This window comes from Aethalodelphis obliquidens, unplaced genomic scaffold, assembly GCF_003676395.1.
Source record: "Aethalodelphis obliquidens isolate GAN/ISIS:26980383/991018 unplaced genomic scaffold, ASM367639v1 scaffold63, whole genome shotgun sequence".
NCBI lineage: Eukaryota > Metazoa > Chordata > Mammalia > Artiodactyla > Delphinidae > Aethalodelphis > Aethalodelphis obliquidens.
This window is the reverse complement of record NW_020838007.1, coordinates 9,685,241-9,711,574: the sequence shown is the minus strand read 5'-3', so window position 1 is coordinate 9,711,574 and position 26,334 is coordinate 9,685,241. Positions and strand designations below refer to the sequence as shown.

General features: G+C 43.5%; 1 protein-coding gene across 8 annotated transcripts in view; it reads right to left on the bottom strand.

Moving 5' to 3' along the window:
- DLGAP1 (DLG associated protein 1) overlaps positions 1-26,334 on the bottom strand; it is a 322,151-nt gene that overhangs the window by 15,271 nt on the left and 280,546 nt on the right. For all 8 annotated transcript variants that reach the window (XM_027088554.1, XM_027088553.1, XM_027088560.1 and 5 more), the window contains one exon: positions 9,001-9,422. In XM_027088554.1, the coding sequence (XP_026944355.1) occupies positions 9,001-9,422 (422 nt within the window). The remainder of the gene's footprint in view (positions 1-9,000; positions 9,423-26,334) is intronic.

The window sequence follows — 26,334 nt, the reverse complement described above, 5'->3', positions numbered from 1 at the left end:
TATTCACTCACAACTAGACCCCTGCTACCTCATTTTCAACCATAACTTTGCCTCCTATGAGACGAAGTAAACAGGGGGATCAGGCATGAACACTCTCAGTGTTCTGCCCTCTCCTGACACTTGCCCCCCACGCAGTTCCCCTAAAGCCCTAATGAGTGATGGGCAAGCAGTGATGTGGCCGGCATCAGAGACGTCAGGTGCCTGGAGTTACTGCCATTGCTTCTTAATGGAGTCAGCCGGCGACCGATAACTGCCCCCGTCCTAAAGAGCTCTCTACGCCCACCCTTCCCGTCTGCCTGTGTCCTTGGCCCACTCCCTCCTGGCTGCTCGGAGAACCTACTCCCTCTCTGCCACCTCTGCCCTTCTCTGCAGCCCTACGTGAGAGGGCTGCCAGCATTCTCAAGTCGCTCCCATTCTAAGGGGAAAATCCTCCCCCATCTCGTGATCCCCTCTAGCTAAAATAAAATTCCTCTTCTCCCCTGTTATAGGCTGAATTGTGTCTTCCCAGATTCATCTGTTGAAGTCCTAACATCCAAGTCCTCCAACCGTGACTGTATGTGGACCAGGGCCTTTACATCGGTAATTAAGTTAAAGCGCGGTCATTAGGGTGAGTCCTCACCCAACATAACTGGTGTTCTTCTAAGACGATGGGATCAGGATGTAGATACACACAGAGGGAAGACCAGGCCAAGGGGAGAGGCCTAGGGACAAACGGGCACCTTGAGCTCAACCTTCTAGCCCACAAAGCTGTGAGAAAAGAGATTTCTGTTGCTGAGGCCACGGGTGGTACTTTGTTATGGCAGCCGGGGCATACCAATACATTCCCTTAAGCTGGATTCTCCAAAGGGCAGACTCCTTTGCTCTCTCTACATCCTCAGCTCCCAGGGTCCCCCGTCCCTGCGGTCTGGCGCTCCCCTCCCCTCCCCCCTCCTGGACCTCTGCGTTTGGCACAAAGGAATCTCAGCCCCCTGGGCACCCACAGTGCTCTCTGGCCCTGACCTCTGCTTCCCTCCACCTCGAGAATGTTGAACACAAAACTCGGTCCTGAGCCCCCTTCCCTTAGTCCCCTCGAGTGATCCCATCCGTGCTCCTGGGTTCAGCTATTCTGTAAAATAGGTTTATTTTGCTCAAATCTGTAACTCTGGTGTATACCAACCCTTCGTGCAGCACGTCTGAGCAACCCCTCGACACCTCTTGTCTCCCCACATCCACATTCCTCTCAGGAGTCCCTGGTTGCTCATGATTAGGGATACAAGGCTCCATCACCCCCTCCACAGCATGAATATTCTCCCTCCATGGCCAGTTTGGAGGTTTGGTCCTATTAACTGGAGGGTCTTCTTATCTCATATAATTCTCACGCTTAAAACTTTTCCATGCTCCCCTGTCATCCCTGGGATAAGCGGGAAACTCCCTTCAATGGCCACCCGTCCAGCCTCACCTCTGCCCACTCCCTCAGTGCCTTGGGCCCCCAGTTTCCCGAATCCAAAACCTGGTCTCTCCACAGTGCCTTTGCTCAGGCTAAACACTGAGCTGGGGTGCCTCCTGCCTTGGCTCCCACACTGGCCCCGCCCCACACGGGCCCCGCCCCCTGTGCACAGGTGTGCATCCTCCAGAAAGACCTATCCCCTTTCACCTCTCCCTCGCTTTGCTCCTCAAATTTCCGTGCACAGCTCTGTCTCTGCCCTCTCCGCATTCTTTCCAGCACCATCTATTTATATGTCTGACTTTACCAGCAGGCATGGCATAGACTGTGCCGATGTAACTCCCAATGATCCTGTTGGAAGAGGTTTTGAAGTGAACTGACTCATCAATAAACTCTATGTTAACCAGAAAAGTTAATTAACGGCAAGATTCCAGGCCTAAGATTCTGCTTCTTTAAGATTTTACCGTGCCTAGCACCCCTTTTTCCTTACAGTCTTGACTGATTAATTGGCTAAGATAGTCTTGGTGGGGCCGTTCTTCCTCTTGGTTTTCTATTTATAATACTAGTTGTGCTGACTCAGGCTGGAAGAACCAAGCCATTTGGGAAAAGTTGAACGAGGTTGTGGGTGAATTAAACCTCCCTGTCCTCAACTTTTGACTTTTTACTCACCTGGCCTCCCCGCCCCCTGGGGGAATGTTGTAGACTTTAGGAGTGGGGAGGAAAAAGGAATTTAAAAGAAAGTGGATCCACCCACTTACTCCAAAGTCATGTGGATTTGTCAGACCGAATCTGTGTGATTTCAAGTCGGGATTATCCAAGTGGAGACATTTTAATTCACGAGTTTGTCCTCGTGGAAAAGAATTTCTCCAACCAACGGCCCAGCTGCTTCTCAAACACATTTGTGATCCAGAGCTGTTGTCAATAAAAAGGTCTCCACAGAAAACATGGATCTGTTTCACTCCTGGCTGACAAGGGCTGCTCTGAATGTAACAAGAGCACTTTTTTTTTCCCTTAAAGGAGCCAAAACTTAAATGAACAAAGAATGACGAATTTATGAATTTATTAAAAGCGAATGAATAAAGAATAGAATTCTCAAGTAGAAATTATCCCATGGACTAAAACCAGAGCTTCCACGGGGCTAAACCATGGAGGAAATATTATTTTGTTTGTAAGGAGCAAGTTTTCAAAAATTCAGCTAATGTTTTTTCCCCAGTCCATACTCCAGGGGTCTCACTCATAAAAGATGGTTACGCTTCGATCCATAGCTCCATTCACATCAGCCGTGAAATAGTAACAGCATCTACGTCACATAGATAAATAGAGTTTTTGAGCCTTTGAAAGCTGAACGAGATGAAATGAGTTAACATTTCCCTTGGGAATATGGAAGGATTAAATACTGCATTTGAAGGCCATTGCAATGATCTTTCACAGAAATTGGTTATTGTTAGAGAAAGTGATCGGGGACCGTGCTCCACGAGTCAGGCCCTCTCTCTGCAATCTCTGCCTCTCTACAATGTACAAGTGTCTGGAATAAAGGGAACAGCAGTGGCCCAGGGACCTGGAGAGCTGCTTCCAGGCATCCTGTCTTCCCTCTGCCCATCTTCACCTCTCCTCGCCTCCGTGCCCCTCGGCCTCAGACCACTCCCAGTGAAACACCCCTACAGAAGGGATGCTCGGAGATGACCTTCCAGCACCAGCACCTTTCTCCTTGTGCTCAGTGTTGTGCAAAGCAAAATGCAGCCAGCGTTCTAGAAGGTTAAACAGAAGGCACATTGCACACAGTTTTCTTTTCATTCCTGTCGCTTCCTGGTCACTAATTTCAGGTTGGCCAGACCTTAAAAAAAGAGAGTATGCAGTGTGTGTGCGTATGTGTGTGTGTGCGTGTGTGTCTTGGGGCATGGGGGTGGGGAGGGACCTTTTGCAGGTCATTGCAAAAGAAAGATGAGAATAAAACAGGAAGGAGCTAGGATGCACCCACCTTGCCCCGCTTAGAAGCACACAAGGCTTGAGGCAACTGAGCTGAGGAAATCACAGAGCGTTCCTCTGCCTGCCACCCACCCACCAGGCCTCAGGCTGCAGAGACCCTGGGCATAGCACCCATCAACGGTCGCAGCGCTGACGGTGCACAGCTTCCCATAACTCAACCTGAAACCGGGCAAACCCCATTTCGGGTTTCGTTACCAGCCCCACGTTCGCTGCCAAGGCTCCCAGGCCTTCTGGGGGACTCAAGGCCAAGTTTCACTAACGGGGATGCTATTACAGGGCAAAATTAAAGTGGAATTAATCTGCCTCCATCCCGCACACGCTTTGGGTTTATCAGTTCGTTTCAGATAAAGCCTGAAAATTCCACATATAAGTTGCCCACAATTCAGGAGGCACTGCTAGATTTCCAAGCACAATCAACCAGTATTTCATCCTGGGGCCACTGAAACCCGAGCCCGTGTTTCGAGCCATCGGTGCTGGACCGCATTCCTGGTGGGAGCCCTGCGCTCCATCTGGGCGTTTCGTCCCAGTCAGATAATACCAGACGGATCTCTGTAACAGGCAGGCCCCGGCCAACAGCACCGAGCCATCTCCCCGAGACAGCTGTTTCACACAAGGCCCCATTGTCTGAGACAGGCTCGGATCGGTTTACTTCGAGAGCTGCGGGAACGTTCTGTCAGCTGCCCCGGCCGCGAGGAAACCTCGCTCACTGCAGATTTCCCTTCTTCTGTTATGGAGCCAAAAACCTACCATCGACTGTTAGGGAGGAAGGTTTCACCCAAGAACTAAAGTCCTCGCGCTGCTTTTATTTTCGCAGGGAAAACAATAGACCCACACACCCAAAGAATTTATAGATGGACTTTTGGAAAGCTGGCTGGAGGTGACCGCGAGTGCTGGTTTTCTCTCTGCGCTTCCTTGAGCACTTTGTCCAGTTTTGGGGAAAGCAGTGTTTTCCAGTCCTGGAAGGCCACAGACAAGATCCCTAGGAAGCAGCGGTCAGAATCAGGATGATCGCAGCATAAAATAAGTGATCACTGAATAATTCCTGAAGACTGGATGGCTTTTTTTTTTTTCTTCAACTCTGTGATAGAGAAAGGTGATGGCAACCACCACATGCCCCAGATCTGAACCTCAGGCTCCCATTGAGCAGATGAGCTCTCTTCCTAACTTCTCCCCCCACCCCTGCCAGTGGACATGTTGTATTTTGAATTCAGGCAGGTACTTAACAAAATACCTTACATTCTTATAAGCGTGATGAATAACTCTGGACGTGAAGACGGCAAGCCTGACCCATCTACCTTCAGCTGCTGCAGACTTTTTTTGGGGGGCAGTGGGGTGGATGTTTCTGTGTGTGTGGTAAAATGTACGTGAGATCTACCATTTTAACAGTTTTTAAGTGTTTTAAGTTTTTAAGTTCAGAGGCATTAAGCAGTCACCCAAACGTTTAAAAATATTGAAAATTTGGAATAATTCTGGGGCCCCACGAAATAAATTAAGCAGGTGTGGTTAGACTTATTCCTTTCTTCCACCCTATCCTTATCTTTCCCTACCGAGGATGAAGACCAGCTCTCCTGGGAGGGATCTGTCACGGAGCCAACCATCGTCATGTACCCTGAAGAGAGACCTTCCTATCTAGGACCCAAAGGACACATAAGGTGGCCTGGCCAAGAGACAGATCTGCGTCTGACCCATTTATCAAATGTATTTTTCTGAGTGTACACAGACTTTTTCTTTTTAAGCTGGTTACTCAGACATTGGCTATGCCTGCCAAACGGGATTGGCCCCTCTTCCTTACCACTTGCCCCCCCTTATAAAAAAAGCAAAGGTCAAATGAGAGAATTAGTAAAAACAAAGGCCCTCTGCAGCTCCAGGCCCACTTATCAGAACAGGACTGTGGTTGCCAAGGAAGCAGGGACAGATATGTACGCAGAGCTTTACAGCAGCCAAGCACATACAAAGTATCATTATCTTGTCAAATGTTATTCGTGTTGTATCTATTCCATCAGGCGCTTCTGTGTTGTGTGACCTTGGAGGAGGGACTGCCAGAGAGCTGTTGTGAGGGCAAATAAAACAACACCTGTCAAAGCCTGTAGCCCACGGCCCAGGGGACTGTAAGGACAAGATAGATGCTCTTTCGCGGGGTTGATATTCTCCCTTCCTCCCGGCTTTCTGGTCAGATGCTCACTGATTTCCATTTGCCTCATTTGAAATTGGCGACTCTTTGACCGGGCATGTGTGTGTACCTCTGCGCTGTTTAGAATTCAAATAAAGTTGGAAATACCTGATAGACAGATGTGCAGGCTATTACAGAAGCACCAGGGAGGCACACCCAACTCAGCCTGAAGGGATGCGTTCTGCAAAGACTTCTAGAAGGTGAGGCCCAAGCTGAGATTTGAAGGAAGAGCCATTTTTGTAGGTTAGATAGGCTTACACAAATAGATGTTTCTAATCTGAATCAGTTTTGTACATTTAAAAAAACATGTAGGCAAGGCATTTACCTCTGATCTTTGTGTTAGCTGTTTGAGCTAAAGTTATAAAATTGTATTTAAAAAAATTAGTAAATTGGACTTTTCACTATAGACCATTGGCTTTCAAACTATTCTAGGAATCCTGGGATTTTTTTGGTGGCAGGGAGGGTTTCTAGGGACCTCTGTCCAGAGAGTGGTAGAGATAGGACTCCAGGCCCTCACCAAAGAGCTTCACCATTCTTCCTATTATATTTATTGGTGTTGTGTGTAATTTTTTTTAACTTAGAAAAAAGGGGCTCTGATATCGAAATATGTTTCAAACTACACAGGGAGACTCACTCCCCAGTGCAGCGGGTCTCATTGCATACTTGTCATCTAAGATTAATTTACTCAGTTGAATACTTTAAGCAAAGCACCAGAAATACTCCCACCCTAAGTTATCTTTGTCTGTTCTGCAGCCATGACCTTCACACCCCACCACCGCCCTCAGGCAGCGACCTCGTAAAACAGAGGCAGATTTGAGAAAATTTATCACTAAAGACAGCGTCCTTAAGAAGACGGCTTATTCACGGTGGGACAGCGGCACCTTCGTGTACAAAGACAGCAAATTATTATTAGAACAAATGTTGTTATAACAAAATACCTTCATATGGAATAGGTTTATAAGTCCTATTTATAAATCAATATTGCAAATAACATCTGCAGTAAAATTCTGGAACAGTGAATGAATGAGCAGTTCCTTCATGTTCAAGCTACAAATATGCTTCTCTTTCATCTCAAACACAGGATGAGAACCTGATTTTCTAACAAGGTTCTCACCTTCCAAATATATGTGCTGGTATCAAAATACATTGACTTGTTTTCATAGCTCCTTAAGCGTTAAGGAAGACTTTTCTAAATGTGTATACAATGACTATCCCCATGCATCATTATAAAGCTGGGTTGAGAGAAGTAGATCTAGTCTCAGATGGGAAGAAAACATCAGATTAAAAGAAAACACCAGATGAGCAGCTTCCCCAGGTCTTCTTGGAAGCCAAGCAGCGAAGCTAGAACAAGTTCGAATCCATGCATTGCATGAACTGAAATCTGCAAGACAGCTTGCCCTGTTGAGCTGTGCACCCGAGGCCGCTGCTCCTTAGACATGGGCACTTTTCCCAGGAAAAGCGACTAGGCTTCGGGTATACCCACGGGGAAAGGAGAATAAGAAGATGCAACTGCTAAGAATCTCTTACCGAAAACCTCCCCCGCCCACTGCTGCCGGGCTGTGCTTCGCACCCCTGTCACTTAGGCACAGAGCATATTCTCCCTGTGGACCCACACCTGGGCGAGCCTGCAGTGGCACCAACGGTGGGGTCAAGTGTCAAGGGGGTTTACGTTTCCACTGCTAAGTTGTTTGCACTCATAACGTGCAAGAACAAAAGGAACGTTACAGAAACCCATTGATGGATTTTCTAACCTGCTCAGAAAGGCAACAAATAAGTTAGTCAGCGGGTGGATAGGGGTCAGAAGCAAGAAAAAGCAGAGAAGAGCTGTGAGCAAGACACAGAGCGGAAATCCCACAACCTGCAAACTGTCATTTTCCAGTCTCCATTCTCACAAAAGTACTTCCTTTACGGAAAACTCACTGCTCCCAGACACAATTCGTTTGGTTCACTTAGTAAGTCAACTGAACATGATTTACAGAAAGCTCTCGATCTAATTATTAAGAAATTATTATTGTTTTTGTTAGGGATGACAATGCATGATGGTTCTATACGTATACATGAAGTCCTTATCAGCGATACGTAGTGAAGTGACGGGATGCGTTGGATTTTCTTTAAGATCCTCTGGCGAAAATGATGACAAGTGGGGGAAGATGAGACCAGCCAGTAGTTGAGCTGGGTGATGGGAATATGGGGGTTCACTACAGTAAACTCTCTACTTTTGCAAGTGTTTTTAAATGTTCACAATAAAAAGTTAAATGATTTTAAAAATAAGTCTAGGGCTTCCCTGGTGGCGCAGTGGTTGAGAGTCCGCCTGCCGATGCAGGGGACACGGGTTCATGCCCCGGTCCGGGAAGATCCCACATGCCGCGGAGCGGCTGGGCCCGTGAGCCATGGCCGCTGAGCCTGCGCGTCCGGAGCCTGTGCACCGCAACGGGAGAGGCCACAACAGTGAGAGGGCCGCATACCGCAAAAAAAAAAAAAAAAAGGTCTAAAACCACATCACGCTAATACTCTTCCAGGTGGTTCCCACACAAAAATGAAGGCAGGCTTTGATGCCTACCACTGAATTTCTCTGATTCAAAAATATCATCAGTTGGAAGATCCACCATTCATTTAATAATCGTTTTTCGGAGGGAAATAAACACGCAACAATGAAATACACACTGATTATAAATGCTATTCCAATTTCAAAATTGTTATTAATGTGCAACCGGACTGCAGTAATCTGGCAACTTCTTTGTCAACTGTTAATAGGAATCGTTGTTGTTAAAAGTCCAAGTCTGAAAAGAACGGTGTGCGGAGTCTCCGTTATTTACTTAACTTAACCATCCTTTATTTGATCATTTACTTTAACCCATTAAATTGGGTTAATTGCTTTAGCGGCTGAAGGTTTGCCTTCCTAAAACCTAAGGGGGAAAGTGCGGGCTAACCAGGTCCAAGGATGTCAATAAGCTTGGCGTCTACAGGCCTAGACACGACAGGCCTTGTTTTAATCCTGTATATTAATGAAAGTAATACACCTGTAAGATTATAAATGCCCAAGGCACGCGTATCTGGGGATCTTAAAACTATTTAGAATTTCTGTTCATTCCCTGCGGGAGCATCTTGGGGAAAAGAAACCGAGTCAGAAGCATGAGTCCACCCCACGTTGGTCCAGAGGTGGAGGTCGCGGAGGCAGAGGTAGAGAAGGTGTTACAGCTGCCTGACGTGTGTGTGTGGGGGGGGGGGCGGGGGCGGGGGGGGGCTTGTCTTTATTGGGCACCAGGGGTGTGTGGACTCGGCCCGAACCGCCCAGCTCTTCCACACGTTCCCGTTTGGGGTGGGGACCTGCACGGCTTGCCCAGCGCTATGAAAGCATCCCCTCCCCGGCCCCGGGGACCCGGCCCCGGGGGCGCGTGCGCAGGCGCTGCGCCGCACTTACTGTCCTCGGGCAGGCTGTTCTCGCGCTCTTCTCTCTCCATCTGCTGACACCACCCTTCCATGCGGTCCCGCTCCGCCTGGAGAAGCTTCAGAAACCAGTGGCCGTCCCGGTGGCACACTGACCTCTGCACGGCCTCCAGGGGGTCTTCGGTGATTGAGTCAATCCAGGGGTCTGGGGGCGGCAGAATGGAAGGGTCGAAATCCGCATCGAAGTCCTCGTCGGCCGCGCAGGCGTGGTAGTGGTTTCCTGAGCCCTGGATGCTGACCGTGGAGGTGCTGGCGTCCCGGGAGAACTGTCTGGCCACCGGGCCGGGGCATGAATTGTCCTCTATAGACTCCAGAGAGTTCTCCAGGTTATCGTGGAAGTCCAGGTCGGCCTGCACGGCCGTCGTCACACTGTTGGATCGAGTGAACCTGCGGAAGCTTGGAGGGATAGAGAGAGACGAGTTAGTTCAAGGATGTTTCTCAAAGCAGAACTACATTCTGCGTCTCTTCATGGGTGTGCAAGAGGGGGTCTCATCTTCTCAGTCTGCAGAGGTAGCCCTTGATGCCGGCGCATCGATTGCCCTGGCTCTAGTGTAAGGAGCACAGAGCCCTCATCTCTGTTCAATATGGAATGTGAAAACGTATCTAGAGAAGGTTTAGAAGTGGACCGCAAGCACCGCTCTCAAAGCCAGAATGATGTCCGGGGTTCAACTTCCTCCCCAAATCGGCAGTGGCTTGAATCCTGACATTCAGTGAAGGGTAAATTTGGTGAGGGGTAAGGAAACAATTCAGTTATCTCTTAGTCTGCGTAATTTCCTTTGAAACAAGAGGAGAAAAAACAACAACAACAACACCCCACCTGGGCCAAAACTATCTTGAATCCCACATAACCACATTTCCCAGGGACAGCTCTTACCTGAAAGCAAACTAAACTGTCATTAAGCTCCCCTTAACGTTAAAGCTCCTTCCCCTGGGAAGTCTTCACCTGTCTCTTGATCACAGGGTCATCGTGATAATTTGATACAAAGCCTTTGGGGCAAAATCAGCTCGAGGTTCTAGAGTTTTCCGATACCATCCTTCCCTGCGCCTTTAATTTCCCTCTCCATAGTTCTTCTACCGAGGTGATAAAAGACAACTTGTTAACACCATTTTATATGGACATACAACCAAATGGTTCTAGATTTCTCTTGTTGACCCCTACCGCAAAGGTGAGGATGTATGGAAGGAGGGAGGGGTGGGGAAGGACAGGGGAGCAGTGAATTCTTTCTCAGACAAGGGGCAAGGGAAGGTGTGGGCCTGAACTAATTTAAAACACACCCCCAGAAAGCTTCCTTGGCTCCTGGAGCAGACAGGAAATGATGATTTAACAGGATATAAGAGGCTATGTCTACTGAAGGCAGCATCAGGTATCTGTTACCCCCACTTTATACTTCTTTTTTTTTTAAGGTAACTTCCTGATCTAATATTTTATTTATTTTTTATTCTGAAGAAATATATGTAACATAAAATTTACACGTTTAACCATTTTTAAGTGTATGGTTCAGTGGCATTAAATACATTTACACTGTTGTACAACCATCTCCAGAACCTTTTCATCTTCCCCAGTTGAAACTCTGTACCGTTAAACAACTCCCCATTCCCCCTTCCTTCCAGCCTCTGGCAACCACAATTCCACTTTCTGTCTCTCTGAATTTGACTACTCTAGGTCCCTCATGTAAGTTGAGTCATACAGTATGTGTCTTTCTGTCGCTGGCTTATTTCACTTAGCCTGATGTCTTCAAGGTTCGTCCATATTGTAGCATATGTCGGAATTTCCTTCCTATTTAAGGCTGAATAATATCCCATTATATGTATATAACACATTGTGTTTATTTTTTCATTCATCAGTAGACATTTGGGTTGGTTCCACCTTTTGGCTATTGTGAATAATTCTGCTATGAACATGGGTGTACAAATAACTCTTTGAGACTCTGCTCTCAATTCTTCTGGGTATATATCCAGAAGTAGAATTGTTGAATTATGTGCTAATTCTGTTTTTAATATTTTGAGGAGCTGTTTTCCCTAGCAGTTGTACCATTTTATATTCCCACCAAAAATGCATGTTTTCCAGTTTCTCCACATCCTTGCCAACAGTGATTTTCTGACTTTTTCTTTTTTTTAAAAATTTTTATTGGAGTATAGTTGCTTTACAATATTGTGTTAGTTTCTGCTGTACAGCACAGTGAATCAGCTATACATATACGTATATCCCCTCTTTTTTGGATTTCTTTCCCATTTAGGTCACCACAGAGCACTGAGTAGTTTCCTGTGCTACACAGTAGGTTCTCATTAGTTATCTGTTTTATACACAGTATCCATAGTGTATATATGTCAATCCCAATCTCCCAGTTCATCACCCCCCACTTCCCCCTTGGTATTCGTACGTTTGTTCTCTACGTCTGTGACTTTTTCGATAGTAGCCCCGCTTCCCCCTTGGTATCCGTACGTTTGTTCTCTACATCTATGACTTTTTCGATAGTAGCCATCCTAATGGGTGTGAGGTGATATATTTTCTTGACTGGCTCATGATTATGCCATGTTAAGATGGTTTATTTGCTAGTTGATTTTCAGTTAATATTCAATAGTGCCAGCCTTAAAGGAGAGTGCACTAAATAATGTCCATACAACATTGAATAAACCAGATTATACGCTTTTTTCTTAACTCTTGTGGAACACTCTATCAGAGCCAATTAATACTAATATTCTGGTCCCTCAAAAATAAATAAAGAACAAACTGGAAGTCACAAAAAGGAGAGGGTACAATCATCTTAATCAGTCCATGTTTTCCCCCTAGAGAATAAATACCAAGAAAGTAAATGAGTGTACAATTGGTCTGTTTTCGTTATTAGGATGATCACAATAATAAATGTTGTGATTCTCACCATTCATTTTATGAAGCTAGGCCTGCCAGTAAAGGCCAGCCCATCTCACTGTTTGCTGTTTGCAAGAAGTTACTTCTGTGGAAGGTATCAGGTGTGGCCATTTTATAAGTCCTTTAACTCTGAAATGGGTCATAGGAAAAATCGCTCAGTGTGAAAGTCTGAAAGAATGTCCTTCCTGGTCCTAGCAGTGAAAACAAGAAGAATTGTGCTACCGCAATTTTTCCAATAACCACCGGCTTCTTGGCTGCGAGAGGCCATTTCTGCCGCCTTCTTGTTCATCCACCAACACGTTAAATGACATCTGAAGCTGAGCTTTCTCTCCAGCTGCATGTGTGCGAACCGGTTGACTTTCCTCACAACAGTTGACATTCTACCTGTTCCACTAACACAAAATCCCAGCTATGAAAACACTCGGCTCCCCTCTCCAAGATCATGGGCTGCCAGAGGCATTCCATTTCCAAACTTAAGGAAGACCCAGCACCTTATTGCTTCCAGTCGGAGCAGACTTGCCGGAGACTGAGTCTGTTCCACGCGCAACTCACAATGACCCGGTTTCCTTGTGCCTCTGTTTTTATCGACACAAAACCGTACCACCAGCATTCCTGACAGAGGGCTCCTGGCTATGACTCTTGTAAAGTATCCACCTTCTTCAGAAAAATTACTTGGCAGGAGATGAGTAGAAGTTTCCAGGTTAGTCACCCAGAAAGAAAGAAAAGTTAAGTAAAATTAAAGTGGTTTGGGATTAAAAGCGGTGCCTTTGAACTCAGGCAGCCCCGTCCAGGCTACACTGTTTCTCTAAATTAAGTTCCTTAAGCAAGTGCTTTCTTCTATCCTGAGTTTTCAAAGAATGTTCTGCTCTGTGAAACGCTTTATGTCTTTCATGTGCAGAGTTCCTTCTGGGAGAAGGGTGCGATCAAGTTGTCGTTGTTTAGAAGTTTTGATAGGAACGCAGAGGGAGTCATTGGGTTCACTTCCGTGTTTCTGAAGAGAATAGATCAGTTGCTGGTGGATGGTATAAACCTGAAAGCTGAACACCGTGGCCTGCTGTTTGCAAACCCACAATTTCCAGTCTTGAAGCTTCTTTGGCCCTTCATGCCCTAAAGGCAAAATGTGTGATAATTACAACTTCTGAAAAGGACCGGCCAGTGTTCTGGCCAAAGGAGCAGAAAACCATGAAACCAAAGACTGGACCAACCACTATGGGGTACAATACCTTGTCTGTTCTGAAGGCAAGAGGAAAGGCACTTGTGGGCATTCACCGCTGCTGTTGCTTTGTGCTCTTTCTATGAAGCAAGTTCATATTTCTTTTTTTTTAATTAATTAATTAATTAATTTTTGGCTGCATTGGGTCTTTGTTGCTGTGTGCAGGCTTTCTCTAGTTGTGGCGAGTCGGGGCCACTCTTTGTTACGGTGCACAGGCTGCTTATTGCGGTGGCTTCTCTTGTTGCAGAGTACAGGCTCTAAGTGTGTGGGCTTCGGTAGTTGTGGCGCGTGGGCTCAGTAGTTGTGGCTCGCCGGCTCTAGAGCGCAGGCTCAGTAGTTGTTGTGCACGGGCTCAGTTGCTCCGCGGCATGTGGGATCTTCCCAGGCCGGGGCTCGAACCCGTATCCCCTGCATCGGCAGGCAGATTCTTAACCACTGCACCACCAGGGAAGCCCGAGTTTATATTTCTGATGAGAGGATTTTGTGCCCTGCTCCCACCACTTTTCTGTCCAGCAGATTCCAAATCAGTGAACAGATGGTAAATCTCAGAGGCCCATTCTCATCCCGCCTGTCTGATGGGGCTGTATTTAAACAAAATAAGTCATGAATGAAAACTAAGCACAGTCTATATCTTTAGACCACACATGCTTTGTTCCTGCAAGTTCAACTATCTGAGACTCAAGCCATAAACTTATCTTAGGGAGACTCCCTCAGTCACACCCGTTACAGAATCCTCTGGTTCCTGGTTCTCTTTTCCATCCCTCTCATCCACATAATGGTTGCTTTTCAGGGCTAAATCTAGTTTCAAAGAAAAAAACGCTAGTCCTACGCTGTTATTCCTTCTTTAGACAATTTTCCCGTGCCTGCTGTCAAGGCTGAATATATGTGGAATTCGAAAATGCTTTTCTTCAACAGTGTGCCATCTTTGTCTCTTGGGAAATGGCCCTTAACCGATGTGAAAATCCAGGATGTCTCATTACATAAAATGAAAGATAGATCAAAAGGTAGGCAAGGGGGGTGAGGAGATTGATATCAAGAATTAAGACTTTTTCTAACAAAGAGGTTCACTCTTTCTGTCAGACGAGCTTCCCAGTTAGAACAGAGCACAGAGGAACCTACATGTCATGCAACCCTGCTCACAAGCTCAGTGGGAAAAAACCGTCCTGCTGCTTATTTGTATGTGGTTAGCACTGTCCTATTGACAGATTGTAAAACTACCTCAACACAAGCATCTATTGGTTATTTAAAACCCTCCACGTTCATCATACGTTTGCCTGAAGCTCTCTTTAAGCAAAGAAAATTAGAATAGGTTTTCTACATGAAGACTCTCTCTAGGCCAAATAATTGTAATGCATTTGTCAAATAAAAGAAAGGGAGGGAATGGAAAGTGATGAGAGCGGGCCTGGTATCACCTGATAGTGTCTGCGAGGGCCCAGCATTTGGCCATTCTCGCCTTAGTACCAGCCGGGCAGGTGCTGTATCCTTGATGGGTGTCACTATGGGAACCTTGGTTGGGAGCCTCAACAAAACATCCTTGAGCTGACTGTGCCCCAGAAGGAATGGCTTTCCCTCAGCAACCAGAACATTGGGTCATTCGATGGCGCCTGACCCCAGGTAACGAACAAGAGCCTGAGAAGTCTCACTCACAATTCTCTTTTATTGAGTCTTGTTTTGGGGTCAAATGGGGACCATAGGCTTGTGAGTAAGATGGTTATTTTTCTTCTTGCCAACTAAATTATCTTGAAAAGCACGTAAAAAGAAAGAAAGAAAGAGGGAGAGAGGAGGAAGAGAAAGGAAGGGAGGGAGAGAGTGAAGAGGGAAGGAAGGAAAGAAGGACAGAAAGAAGGAGAGAGGGAAGGAAGGAGGGAAGGAAGGAAGGAGAGAGAGAGAGAGAAAGAAAGAAAGAAACAAAGAAAGAAAGAAAGGGAAAGAAAGAAAGAAAGAAAGAAAGGAAAGAAAGGAAGGGAAAGAAAGAAAAAGATGTATGAGGCATATCAGGAATTGCCAAGTTTCAGGCTTTTGAAATTTAAATTGCGTGAATGCCACACCTTTAAAAGTCAGGTGTACTGGAAGAACTCTTTGGCTAGGTTATGGTATTGTTAACTTGGCAAAGAAAAGAGATTGTTTGTCAAGTATAATATGGAGGGTGAGTGCTAGGCTTTGTCATACTACAAGGAAGCTGTGCGGCGTGGGATTGATCCAAAGCTTCTGGGTTGGCAAAGGCTGGATGTTTTTGACTGCCGAAGTTCTTGCCAAGTCTGTGGTCCCTGAACTGGCTGTCAGAAGATGCTGCCTCCATGTTGGCTTTTTGTTTTTAGCATTCTGCTTAGTTGAAAAGGCACAAATCACTACAAGCCCAAATGTTTACATATTTAAGTCACTTACAATCAAAAGAGATCTTTTGTAGCCCTCGACATGGTGTTAAAAGAGAAAACAATGCTCCCTTTCCACATGCTTGTTCCACCCAGTTTTGAGGCCACAAGCTTTAAGTGTGAAGCGAGGGAGATGTTAAAAACTCAGAATTGTATGGAAATAGAGGTAATTTTGGTGAGAAAACAAAAGTAGGCTTTTGTTTCTAGAAATGGGGAGCAGCTCTCATAATAGATGCTAGTGTGCTTTCCTTCCACACCTGTGACTCAATCTGTGCATTCACAAACCTGCTGACGTGGCGAGTGTCATTCACAAGCACATTTTTTTCTTTTTGCCACACGGTACGACTTGCGGGATCTTAGTTCCCCCACGAGGGATTGAACCCAGGGCCCCGGCAGTGAGAGCGCTGAGTCCTAACCACTGGACTGCCAGGGAATTCCGCACAAGCACATTTTGATGCCAGCATTTATCCCCCTAACCATTAAGTGTGTCCTCGAGGTCTGTGTATTATTTTGTAACATAGGAGAGAAGGAGATGGTTCCACCAATTGGGGATAAGAAAGACCAGAAGCTATTATGCAAATAACCAAAATACCCATCTGCTCTCATCCTCATCCCATAAATGAACATAGATGCATGTTCCCTTTGCACGTCCACACCTCCAGACGCGCACATCCTGCTGTAGACATTCACTGTTTTCCAACTTCATCTATTTAACAAAGGAATGGCGGGTGAGGGAGTTGAAGAGGGAGGAAAAGGCCACAAAGTGACTTACTACCCATTTATTCCGGGATGAGTTTTCTCTAATTCCCTGGTTGCTGTAGGTAAATAGTCCTTGCAGTAACAATGACTCTCACTTGGATGAGCTCCAGATAAATAGGCCAGACAGTAAAGAAGTAGTTTACGAAGACATAAATGGAAATATTAAATACACATACACTAGGAAAATAACATTCTGGAGTTTTCTTGCCAGAAAATTGCTGTGCGACCAGTAGCTTCTCTCTGTACAACCGCTAAAGACATATCGATTTGTCAACTTGACAATGTTAACAAATAACGCAAAAGTACACCATTGCAAAGCTTCTAGCTCCCCTTAACCCTTTCAGTTGTGAGGACCAAAAATTATTGCTTGATAAATTGTTCTAAAACACATATAAATATCTAAGCTTATAAAAGATATTTGAGTTGGGATGGGGGCAGGAAGCCAGAACACATACCACGCACTTATCCACATTTATCTCTTGTTTGTGAACTAGAGATTATGAGAGCAATATAGCAACCTGGGAAATAGGGTAACAAGCAGAAAGGCAAGACCCAGGAGACTGGGCCTAGACCTTCAACTCAAAGTCTCCATCTGTGTGTAATGCTACTTTAAAATTGAGGGAACATTGCTGGAATGTTGAATCAGAGAACATAGCCTAAAAGAGACCACTGGTGTTCATTGTATCCAACTTGTAAACTTTAGATATGGAAAGGTAAAGTTACTTTTAATTTGGATCTCTTTGATTGGAATGCTCTTTCTTTCCCCGTGATTTCCATACCTTCCAGTACATTCCATGACCTTCCAACCAGAGAATAGTGCTAAATGACAGGGCTTACCCTACCTACAAGCCAAATAAAACCTACATTGATGAGTTCTGCTTCTGGCCAAGATGGAGTAAGAATGATTGAATTTATTTACACTTCTATCTGAAACAGCTGTAAAAGAAGAGTTACATACCCAAAAACTGGTATTTATATGATCTATCAGTGGATAATTGGAAGCTGAAATTAAAATAATACCATTTACAACAGCAAGAAAAATATGAAATATCAGTGAGCAAAGCTGACAGAATATGTGCAGGACCTAAAATAGCTGTAAAAAAAGAGCTTTAAAAAGAAGGAAGTTGGTGGTCTTACACTACCTGATTTCAAGACTTATTATAAAGCTACAATAGTCAAGACAGTGTGGCACTGGCATAAAGATGGACACTTAGATCAATGGAACAACACAGAGAATGCAAAAATATATCCATTTTTATATATCAATGAATGAGAAAGGTACAAAGGATATTCATATGCAAAAAATTTGACCCATACCTTGCACCATATATAAAAATTAACTCAAATATAGGTCATAGGCCGTAAAATCGAAAACTATAAACATTCTGGAAGGAAACATAGAAAAACTTTGTCGCCTTGAATTAGCCAAAGATTTCTTAGGTATGACACTGAAAGCACAATCCAGAAAAGAAAAACGGGACTTTGTTAAAATCATGAATTACTGCTTTTCAACTCTGAGAGAATGAAAAGACAAGCCACAGACAAAGAGAAAATAACTTGCAAATCTCCTGTCTGATAAAGAACGTGTGTCCGGAAGGTAAAGTACTCACACAACTCAATAATAATATAGATAAAGCTAGTTCTGTTTTTAAAGATTTGAGTAGACATTTCACTAAAGAAGATATATGGATAGAAAATAAGTTCATGAAAAGATGTTCAACATCATCATGCATTAGGGAAATGCAAATTAAAACCACAATGAGAGAATACCACGTATCTATTAACATTCCTAAAATTAAAAAGACCAACCATACCTAATATTGACAATAATATGGAGCAACTGGAACTCTTACACGGTAGGGATAACATGAAACAAAGGAACTCGCACACAGTAGGGATGTAAAATGTATACCACTTTGGAAAACTCTTTGGCTGTTTTTTAAAACATTAAATATTCACATCCCATTAGACCCAACCCACTCCTAGGTTTTTACCTAAGAGAAATGAAAGCATATGTTAGATTAGTACACAATGTTCATAGCAGCTTTACTTTAATTACTCGAAACTGGAGATGACCTAAGTGTTCATCGACAGGTCACTGAGTAAACAGATTTGGTATATCCATACATTGAAATCCTAATTTGCAGTAAAAGGTTCAGACTATTCATACATGCAAAACGTGGACGAACCTCAAAGTCCTTATGCCAACTGAGAGGAACCAGGCCAAAAAGGATTATGTACTGCAAGATTTTATTTCAATAAAATTCTGGAAAATGCAAACAAGTGACAGCAAGTGGGGAAACTGGTAGGGGAGGAGGAGTGGGTGGGAAGGAGGGAGTGTCTATATAGGAGGAGATTTTTGGGAGTGATGGATGTGTTCTCTATTTTGGTGGTGGTGATAGTTTCATTTCACATATATATATATAGATTTGACAAATATATGTCAAAATTTATCAAAGGGTACACTTTACTTATGTATAGTTTACTGTATGTTCATTAACTTCAATAAAGCCGTTAAGGGCTTCCCTGGTGGCGCAGTGGTTGAGAGTCCGCCTGCCGATGCAGGGGACATGGGTTCGTGCCCTGGTCTGGGAAGATCCCACATGCCGTGGAGCGGCTGGGCCCGTGAGCCATGGCCGCTGAGCCTGCGCGTCCGGAGCCTGTGCTCCGCAACGGGAGAGGCCACAACTGTGAGAGGCCCGCGTACCGCAAAAATAAAATAAAATAAAATAAAATAAAGCTGTTAAAACAAAATACATGATGGGATTTGGGGAGGTATCTGTGCTCTCAAGTGCCTCGCTCTCAGTGTAAAGTGGTACAGATTTTTTTTCAGGAGCTATTTAAAAATGGATATCAAGAACATTAAAAAATGTTATAATTCTTAGACCCAGGAATTCCATTTCAGGAAATGGGATCATCTGAAATTGTGAAAATACATACTGTACAAAGATATTTATCACAATATTATATATTATTATTTTGATCAGTCCACTTTTTATGTTTATACATGCACAGTTTTTTGGTTTTTTTGTTTTTGCGGTACACGGGCCTCTCACTGTTGTGGCCTCTCCTGTTGCGTAGCACAGGCTCCGGATGCACAGGCTCAGCGGCCATGGCTCACGGGCACAGCCGCTGCACAGCATGTGGGATCTTCCCGGACCGGGACACAAACCCGTGTCCCCTGCATCGGCAGGCGGACTCTCAACCATTGCGCCACCAGGGAAGCCCCATGCACAGTTTTAAAATATCAAATGGTTCCACAAGGCTGGCTATGAAAAATAGAAATTCTTGGCCCACTTACGTAACAATTTACTGCTCCAGAGGCAGCCACTTATAAACACTATTTCTAAATAACAAAAATTGCTATTCTTTTTTCATATTCAGCATTTGTCCATAGGAAAGATGAAGATTTAGATTTCTCTCACCTCATCATCATTCTTCCTTCCTCTCTCAGTGTCTCTGTCTCTGTCTCTGTCTCTCTCTCTCACACACACACACACACACACACACACACAAATGCACTTCTGGTCTGTTCCTGTATTTTTCCATTCTCCTAATATACTTGCATTGTAAATTTGGACCAATATTCAGACCTTGCCTTTTATGGCCACATTATTATGAGCAGAAAATAGTATTCACAGCTGACCATGTGTTATGGGCTGAATTGTGTGCTCCTCCCACAAATTCCTGTTGAAGTCCTAATTCCCTGTACCTCAGAATGTGACTGTATTTGGAGATAGGGCCTTTAAAGAGGTAATTAAAGTAAAAGGAAGTCATGTGGTTGGGCCCTAATTCAGTGTAACTGATATCCTCATAGAAGAGGAAATTTTGACACAGACAGACACAGAGGGAAGAACATCTGAAGACAGGAAGGAGATGGCCATCTACAAACCAAAGGCTGCAGAAGAAATCAACATTCCCGACACCTTGATCTTGGACTTCTAGCCTCCAGAACTGTGAGGAAATAAATTTATGTTGTTTTAGCCACCCAGTCTGCGATACTTTGTTATGGCAGCCCTAGCAAACAAATATGCCGTATTAAATTCTACTTCCTGCACATTTTTTCCTTTTAAAAATTTGCTTAATTTTTATGTACTTAGCACTGAATCCTCAAAAGTCCTCCAGGTATGTAAATGTCCTCTCCATGCATTGAAACAGATTAGGAATTCTACCAGTCTTCCTGAACAAATCTTTCACAGCTTCTGACCTGCTCCCTCTCACCTGGCCACTCCCCAGACCTGCTGTACCACCATTGTCTGGGGATCCCTTTTCTCCATCAACCTTTCCTTTCCCCCTTTCTTGTGCTGGATCACGTGTTTCCTGAATTCTATATTTACTTCTTTCTTTGCTTTTCTCCTTTTTGTATGTTTTTCTAGAAATGTCTTCACGTGTACCTTCCAACCCTTCTGTTGGGTTTTCCAGTTCTCTGTTAAGTTTTTAATTTCTTTTTTTAAAATATAAGTTTATTTATTTATTTTTGGCTGCGTTGGGTCTTCGTTGTTGTGCACGGGCTTTCTCTAGTTGCGGCGAGTGGGGGCTACTCTTCAGTTGTGGAGCACGGGCTCTAGGCGCATGGGCTTCAGTAGTTGTGGCACGCGGGCTCAGTAGTTGTGGCACACTGGGCTTAGTTGCTCTGCGGCATGTGGGATCTCACGGGACCAGGGCTCAAACCCGTGTCCCCTACATTGGCAGGCGGATTCTTAACCACTGCACCACCAGAGAAGTCCCAGATAGGAGACTTTTCAGCCAACTTTGAGCTGGGATAGCATATCACCAGGACCCAAAGAAGGAGAAAAAATCAGTTTATCTGAAATGAACAAATAAACCTATGTGACAAAGGAAAGCAGTAATAACGACTAAATCAACATCATTTCTTTTTCAAGTTCCACTTGAGTAAAAGGAGCAATTGCATTTTTTAATCAGTCTTTTCGAAAATGTTCCTCTTTAACAAATGAAGTGTTTCCCTTACTGTAAGCCCCTCATTTTTTGTTTCTGTCTTGACCAGACAAGATTTATTAAGTTGTGTTTCACCGTCCTTGGGCCCCACTCTACCACATGCCTCCTTGAAAGGCATAGTAAAAGCCTCCAGAGAAGTCTGTGCCTTGGTGAGGGGCTCATCCACTGCGATCCTCAGCGTCAGGTGATCTGACTGGGCTTTCACCTGCAAAATCCCTGATGGCGGTTTCTTTGGGTCTTTGGGCTCAGACTGGTCCACTCTCCCACCATAGACTGTTCCATATGCCCGTGTAGAGGGAACGTGGCTGCCGGGATTCTGGGAGCTGAGTGAACATAGAACGCTTGGGGCAGGTGCCTCAACAATATGTTTGTGAATTTTCATTTATCCTCCTATTTTCATTACAGCAAACTGCCCTCAACTGTCCTCCAGACCCAGGACCCTTTGTTTTAGCCCCTGAAGGGAAGCCTCCTGTCTCCTGCCAGAGTGGGGAAGGGCTGTCTGTCACCTGACTGTAGATTCAGACAGCTTTTAGCTCCACCTTCACCCCTACATCCAGTGCTGTCAATGCCCGTGCCTTTTGTGGGTTCTGAAACTTAAATTGAATTACATCTTAGATTTCTGCATCACTGGCTTTAGATTCAGCTTTTTCTGGTCGCCTAAGTCAGGTATCACTTGTCTATCTGCCTTCCAGCTTTCACAATTTTGCTGTTGTATTTTTTCCTCTTTTGTTCTCTTCATCCTTGACAGTTTGTGCCAAAACAAACACAAAATCCTTTTACTGTCATTTAGTTTCAGAAGGTCTCAAAGATTGACGTGTATATTTTTTTCGCCACCTTTAATCAAAAGTCAATCTAGAAATAATGTAGATATTCAACAGGGAGAGAAAGGGGAAGCAAATTATGGTCCACCCATATTCTTGAATATTGTGTAACCATTAAAAGAAGTATTTGTCATGAATTTTTAATAATGATAAAGCCCTTGTTGTAATAGTTGATTTTTAAAACATTACTGAATTTTATACATAGGATGATTTCAACAACTTGGAAAATGTTCATGGAAAAAGCATGGGTAAATTTATACCCCTTTATTAGTTCATGGTTAATGGACGGGATTATGGGAAATTTTTATTTTATTTCTGTAATTTATAAATTTTCATAATGTATAAATACTATCTTACTTTTCTTATCATTAAGTATATTAATAACACACAATTGTTATAGAAAAGATAGATAACACTTAAAAAGATATCTCTCTATCTCTCCATCCACACGTATAATCACAGTTTTTTCAATTGCTCCAAAGTACATCAGAGAGTTATATAAACTGTTAACACACTGCTGTATGTTTTCCTGCAAGTAAATCTGCATGCTATTTTTATAATGAAAATGATAATATTCTTCCTCTTTGTGTCCACTGTTGAGAGTCTTGGAGTCACTAGTGGGCTAATGTAAGAAAGTCTAGTTTGAACTACTGTTGAAATACAATTGTTACTTGGAAGGAAAGAGGAGATCCCTGGGAGGCTTTTAGCTTTTTCACCTAAGTCAATAGAAAGGGTTGGTTTACTAGATTTGCTAATTATCAGCTTGAAAGGCAAGAAGACCTCATGCAAACTCCTGGCGAGCCGTCCAAAGGATGAGAGAGAATGGGGGTGGGATGCTTGGAGGCCCTGCAATAGAGCAGCAGCTGAGGGGAGTGTCCCTGGGAGAGGGGTTGGCAAGATACGCCTGCTTTGCTTAGGATTAGTCCTGCAGAGCAGCAAAAATATGCCATGTGGATCCTACCGAATAATCCTACTAGCTGACCCGTGAAACAGGAATTGGGGACAGATAGCTAATGTTGGATGGAGACGAGGCGTTTCTTTATTGGCTTAAGAAAGCAGTCTTGCTTCAAAACCACATGCATTCATTGAGTCTGGCTTGGAGCTGCCATGGCATTTAAACTAGTGATCTTTAGGCAGTCTTCCTTTGTGCCCAGTCCCCACAGTGGGGCAGCTCTGGAGAATGGACGTGGCGCTTCTGCTACCAATGGCATTTTCAGGATGTGATGCCTGCCTGAAAGTATACCAGGAAGATTTGTGATACTCCATTTCGATTCTTTTTCTTGAAATAGGTTGGTTAGCCAGTGCATTTTATGTTTTTACTAATGAGTTATTAATTTTCCTTCAGGGTGCACTGAAGAGCACCCTGAATTCACAAGTCTGCCTCTGAATAGATGGATCAGGCAGATGGACTTTGTTATGTCGGATTTGGTTCCTAAATTGTGATGGTTTCAAAAGGTGGTAAGGAGTCTCTGGGTCTCTTCCGAAGTCTTTTAATTTTCCTCTCTTTGCACTATCTCTTTCTTTCTCTGGCTCTATTTTCTTTCTGTTTTCACTTTTTGTTAGGTTAGTGTTGTTTATCAGTCTGTTTATTGGGGGAAGGAAAAGATGGATTGTAATGGCCATTCAATGCGAAAATAAGAGTCTCAACTTTATCACTGGATAAGTTTTTTTAAAAAAATCCCACTGCTGTCTTTAAGAAATCCCATCTGCCCAATTTTATGTTTTAAGATCCTATCTAAGTGAAAGAATACCAGCAAAATTATAAAAAGAATTATAATTAGAAACAGAAGAAACAAGTAATCCCTGCTTGTTTGACAGTGGGTTTCTTTTGGAAAGGCTCAAAACAATCATTAACATCCATTTTTTAATGCTTATTTACTTCATAGCGGTTAACTGCAAAGTGACCTTTGAGGACGGGTATATTTTGGAAGGTTAAGCAGCAAAATTGGGGCTGCTAGCCCTTTTGGGGGATGAATTTAAAAGAAATCACTCAGTTTACGGAGGAACTGAGCATCCTACAGACTTCAATAATTTATTAATTATTCAACTTTTTAATAACGTGATGAAAGTAGCTCATTTGAAGTTTGGGGGTTGCTATTAGGCACGTCCAAATAATGTAATATTAAACACTCCTGTAGATGGACAAGTGTCAGGGCATGAATTTGGTGATATAGAATTGTTGACTGCAGGGGAAATGTTTGAAGTACGTTTAAAAAATTAAGATGATTTTCTCTTATTTTCATTTTATATATATATATATTTTTAATTTTTACTTTTGGCCTTGACCAGGGATCAGGGGCCAACCCGTACCCCCTGCATTGGGAGCACAGAGTGTTAACCACTGGACCTCCAGGGAAGTCTGAATTTTCTCTTTTTTTTTTGTGCGGTACGCAGGCCTCTCACTGTTGTGGCCTCTCCCGTTGCAGAGCACAGGCTCCGGACGCGCAGGCTCAGCGGCCATGGCTCACGGGCCCAGCCGCTCCACGGCATGTGGGATCCTCCCGGACCGGGGCACGAACCCGTGTCCCCTGCATCGGCAGGCGGACTCTCAACCACTGCACCACCAGGGAAGCCCTCTCTTATTTTTAAAGAAAAGATGGTATAATTGCTTTCTTGAGATGTCAATCTTTAGAGAGATTCTATTTAGGTACCTAATAGAATAGGAAACACTTATATAGTGCTTCCTGTGTGTCAAGTATTTTTCTAAATGTTTTACATATGTTAAACAAAACACCCCAACAGGACAACACTGATGTTTACCCTATTGTGTATCCTTCTCTCTTTTTTTTAAAATTAATAAATTTTAGAGAAGTTTTAGGTTCACAGCAAAACTGAGCAGAAAGTACAGCGATTTCCCATATACCTCCTACGCCTTGACATATACAGCTTCCCCGCCATCACCATCTCCCACTGGAGTGATGCATTTGTTACTAGTGATGAGCCTACACTGACGTATCATTACCATCCAAAGTTCACAGTTCACATTAAAGTTCACTCTTGGTGTGGTATATTGTATGGGTTTGCACAGATGTAAAATGACACCACTGTAGTATCATACAGAATAGTCTCAATGCCCTAAAAATCATCTGTGCTCTGCCTATATACACTTCCCTTCCCCCAAACACTGTTTTTCTACTGTCTCTATAGTCTTGCCTTTTCCAGAGTGTTGTATAGTTGGAATCATCCAGTATGTAGCCTTTGCAGATTGGCTTCTTTTACTTAATAACCTGCATTTAAGTTTCCTCCTTGGCTTTTTGTGGCTTGATAGCTTATTTCTTTTTCTTATTTCATTGCTGGTATACAGGATAGTGATTAACTTTTGTATATTCACCTTGTATCCTGCAAACTTGGTATAATTATTTGTTAGTTCCAGGAGTTTTTTTGTCAATTCATTCAGATTTTCTACGTAGACAATCGTGTTATCTGTGAACACAGTTTTGTTTCTTCCTTTCTAATCTGTACACCTATTATTTCCTTTTCTTGCCTTATTGCACTAACCAAGACGTCCAGTATGATACTGAAAAGCAGTGGTAAGAGGGAACATTCTTGCCTCGTTCCTGATCTTAGCACAAAAGCTTCAAGGTCCTCACCATTAACTAATATGTTGGCTGTAGGTTTTTCATAGATATTCCTTATCAAGTTGAGAAAGTTCCCCTCTATTCCTAGTTTGCTGAAAATTTTTGATCGGGAGTTAGTATTGGATTTTGTCAAATGCTTTTTCTGCATTTATTGATGTGTTCATGTGGTTTTTCTTCTTAGCCAGTTGATGTGATGGATCACATTAATTGATTTTCAAATGTTGAACCAGCCTTGCATATCTGAGATAAAACCTACTTGGTCATGGTGTACAATTTGTTTTCTATTGTTGAATTTGACTTGTTAATACTTGAGAATTTTTGCATCTATGTGCATGAGAGATATTGGAATGCAGTTTTCTTTTCTCATCATGTCTTTTTCTGGTTTTGGTATTAGTGTAATGCTGGCCTCATAGGATGATTTAGGAAGTATTCCATCTGCTTCTATCTTTGGAAGAGATTATAGAAGATTGATATAAGTCATTCCTTAAATATTTTGTAGAATTCACCAGTGAGCCCATCTGGGCCTGGTGATTTCTCTTTTGGATGATTATTATTTATTGATTCAATTTCTTTAATAGATATAGGCCTATTCAGATTGTCTATTTCTTCTTGTGTGAGTTTTGGCAGATTTTATATGTTAAGGAATTGGTGCATTTTATCTAGGTTATTATTTGTGGGCATAGAGTTGTTCATAATATTCCTTTATTATCCTTTTTTTTTTTTTTTTTTTTTTTTTTTTT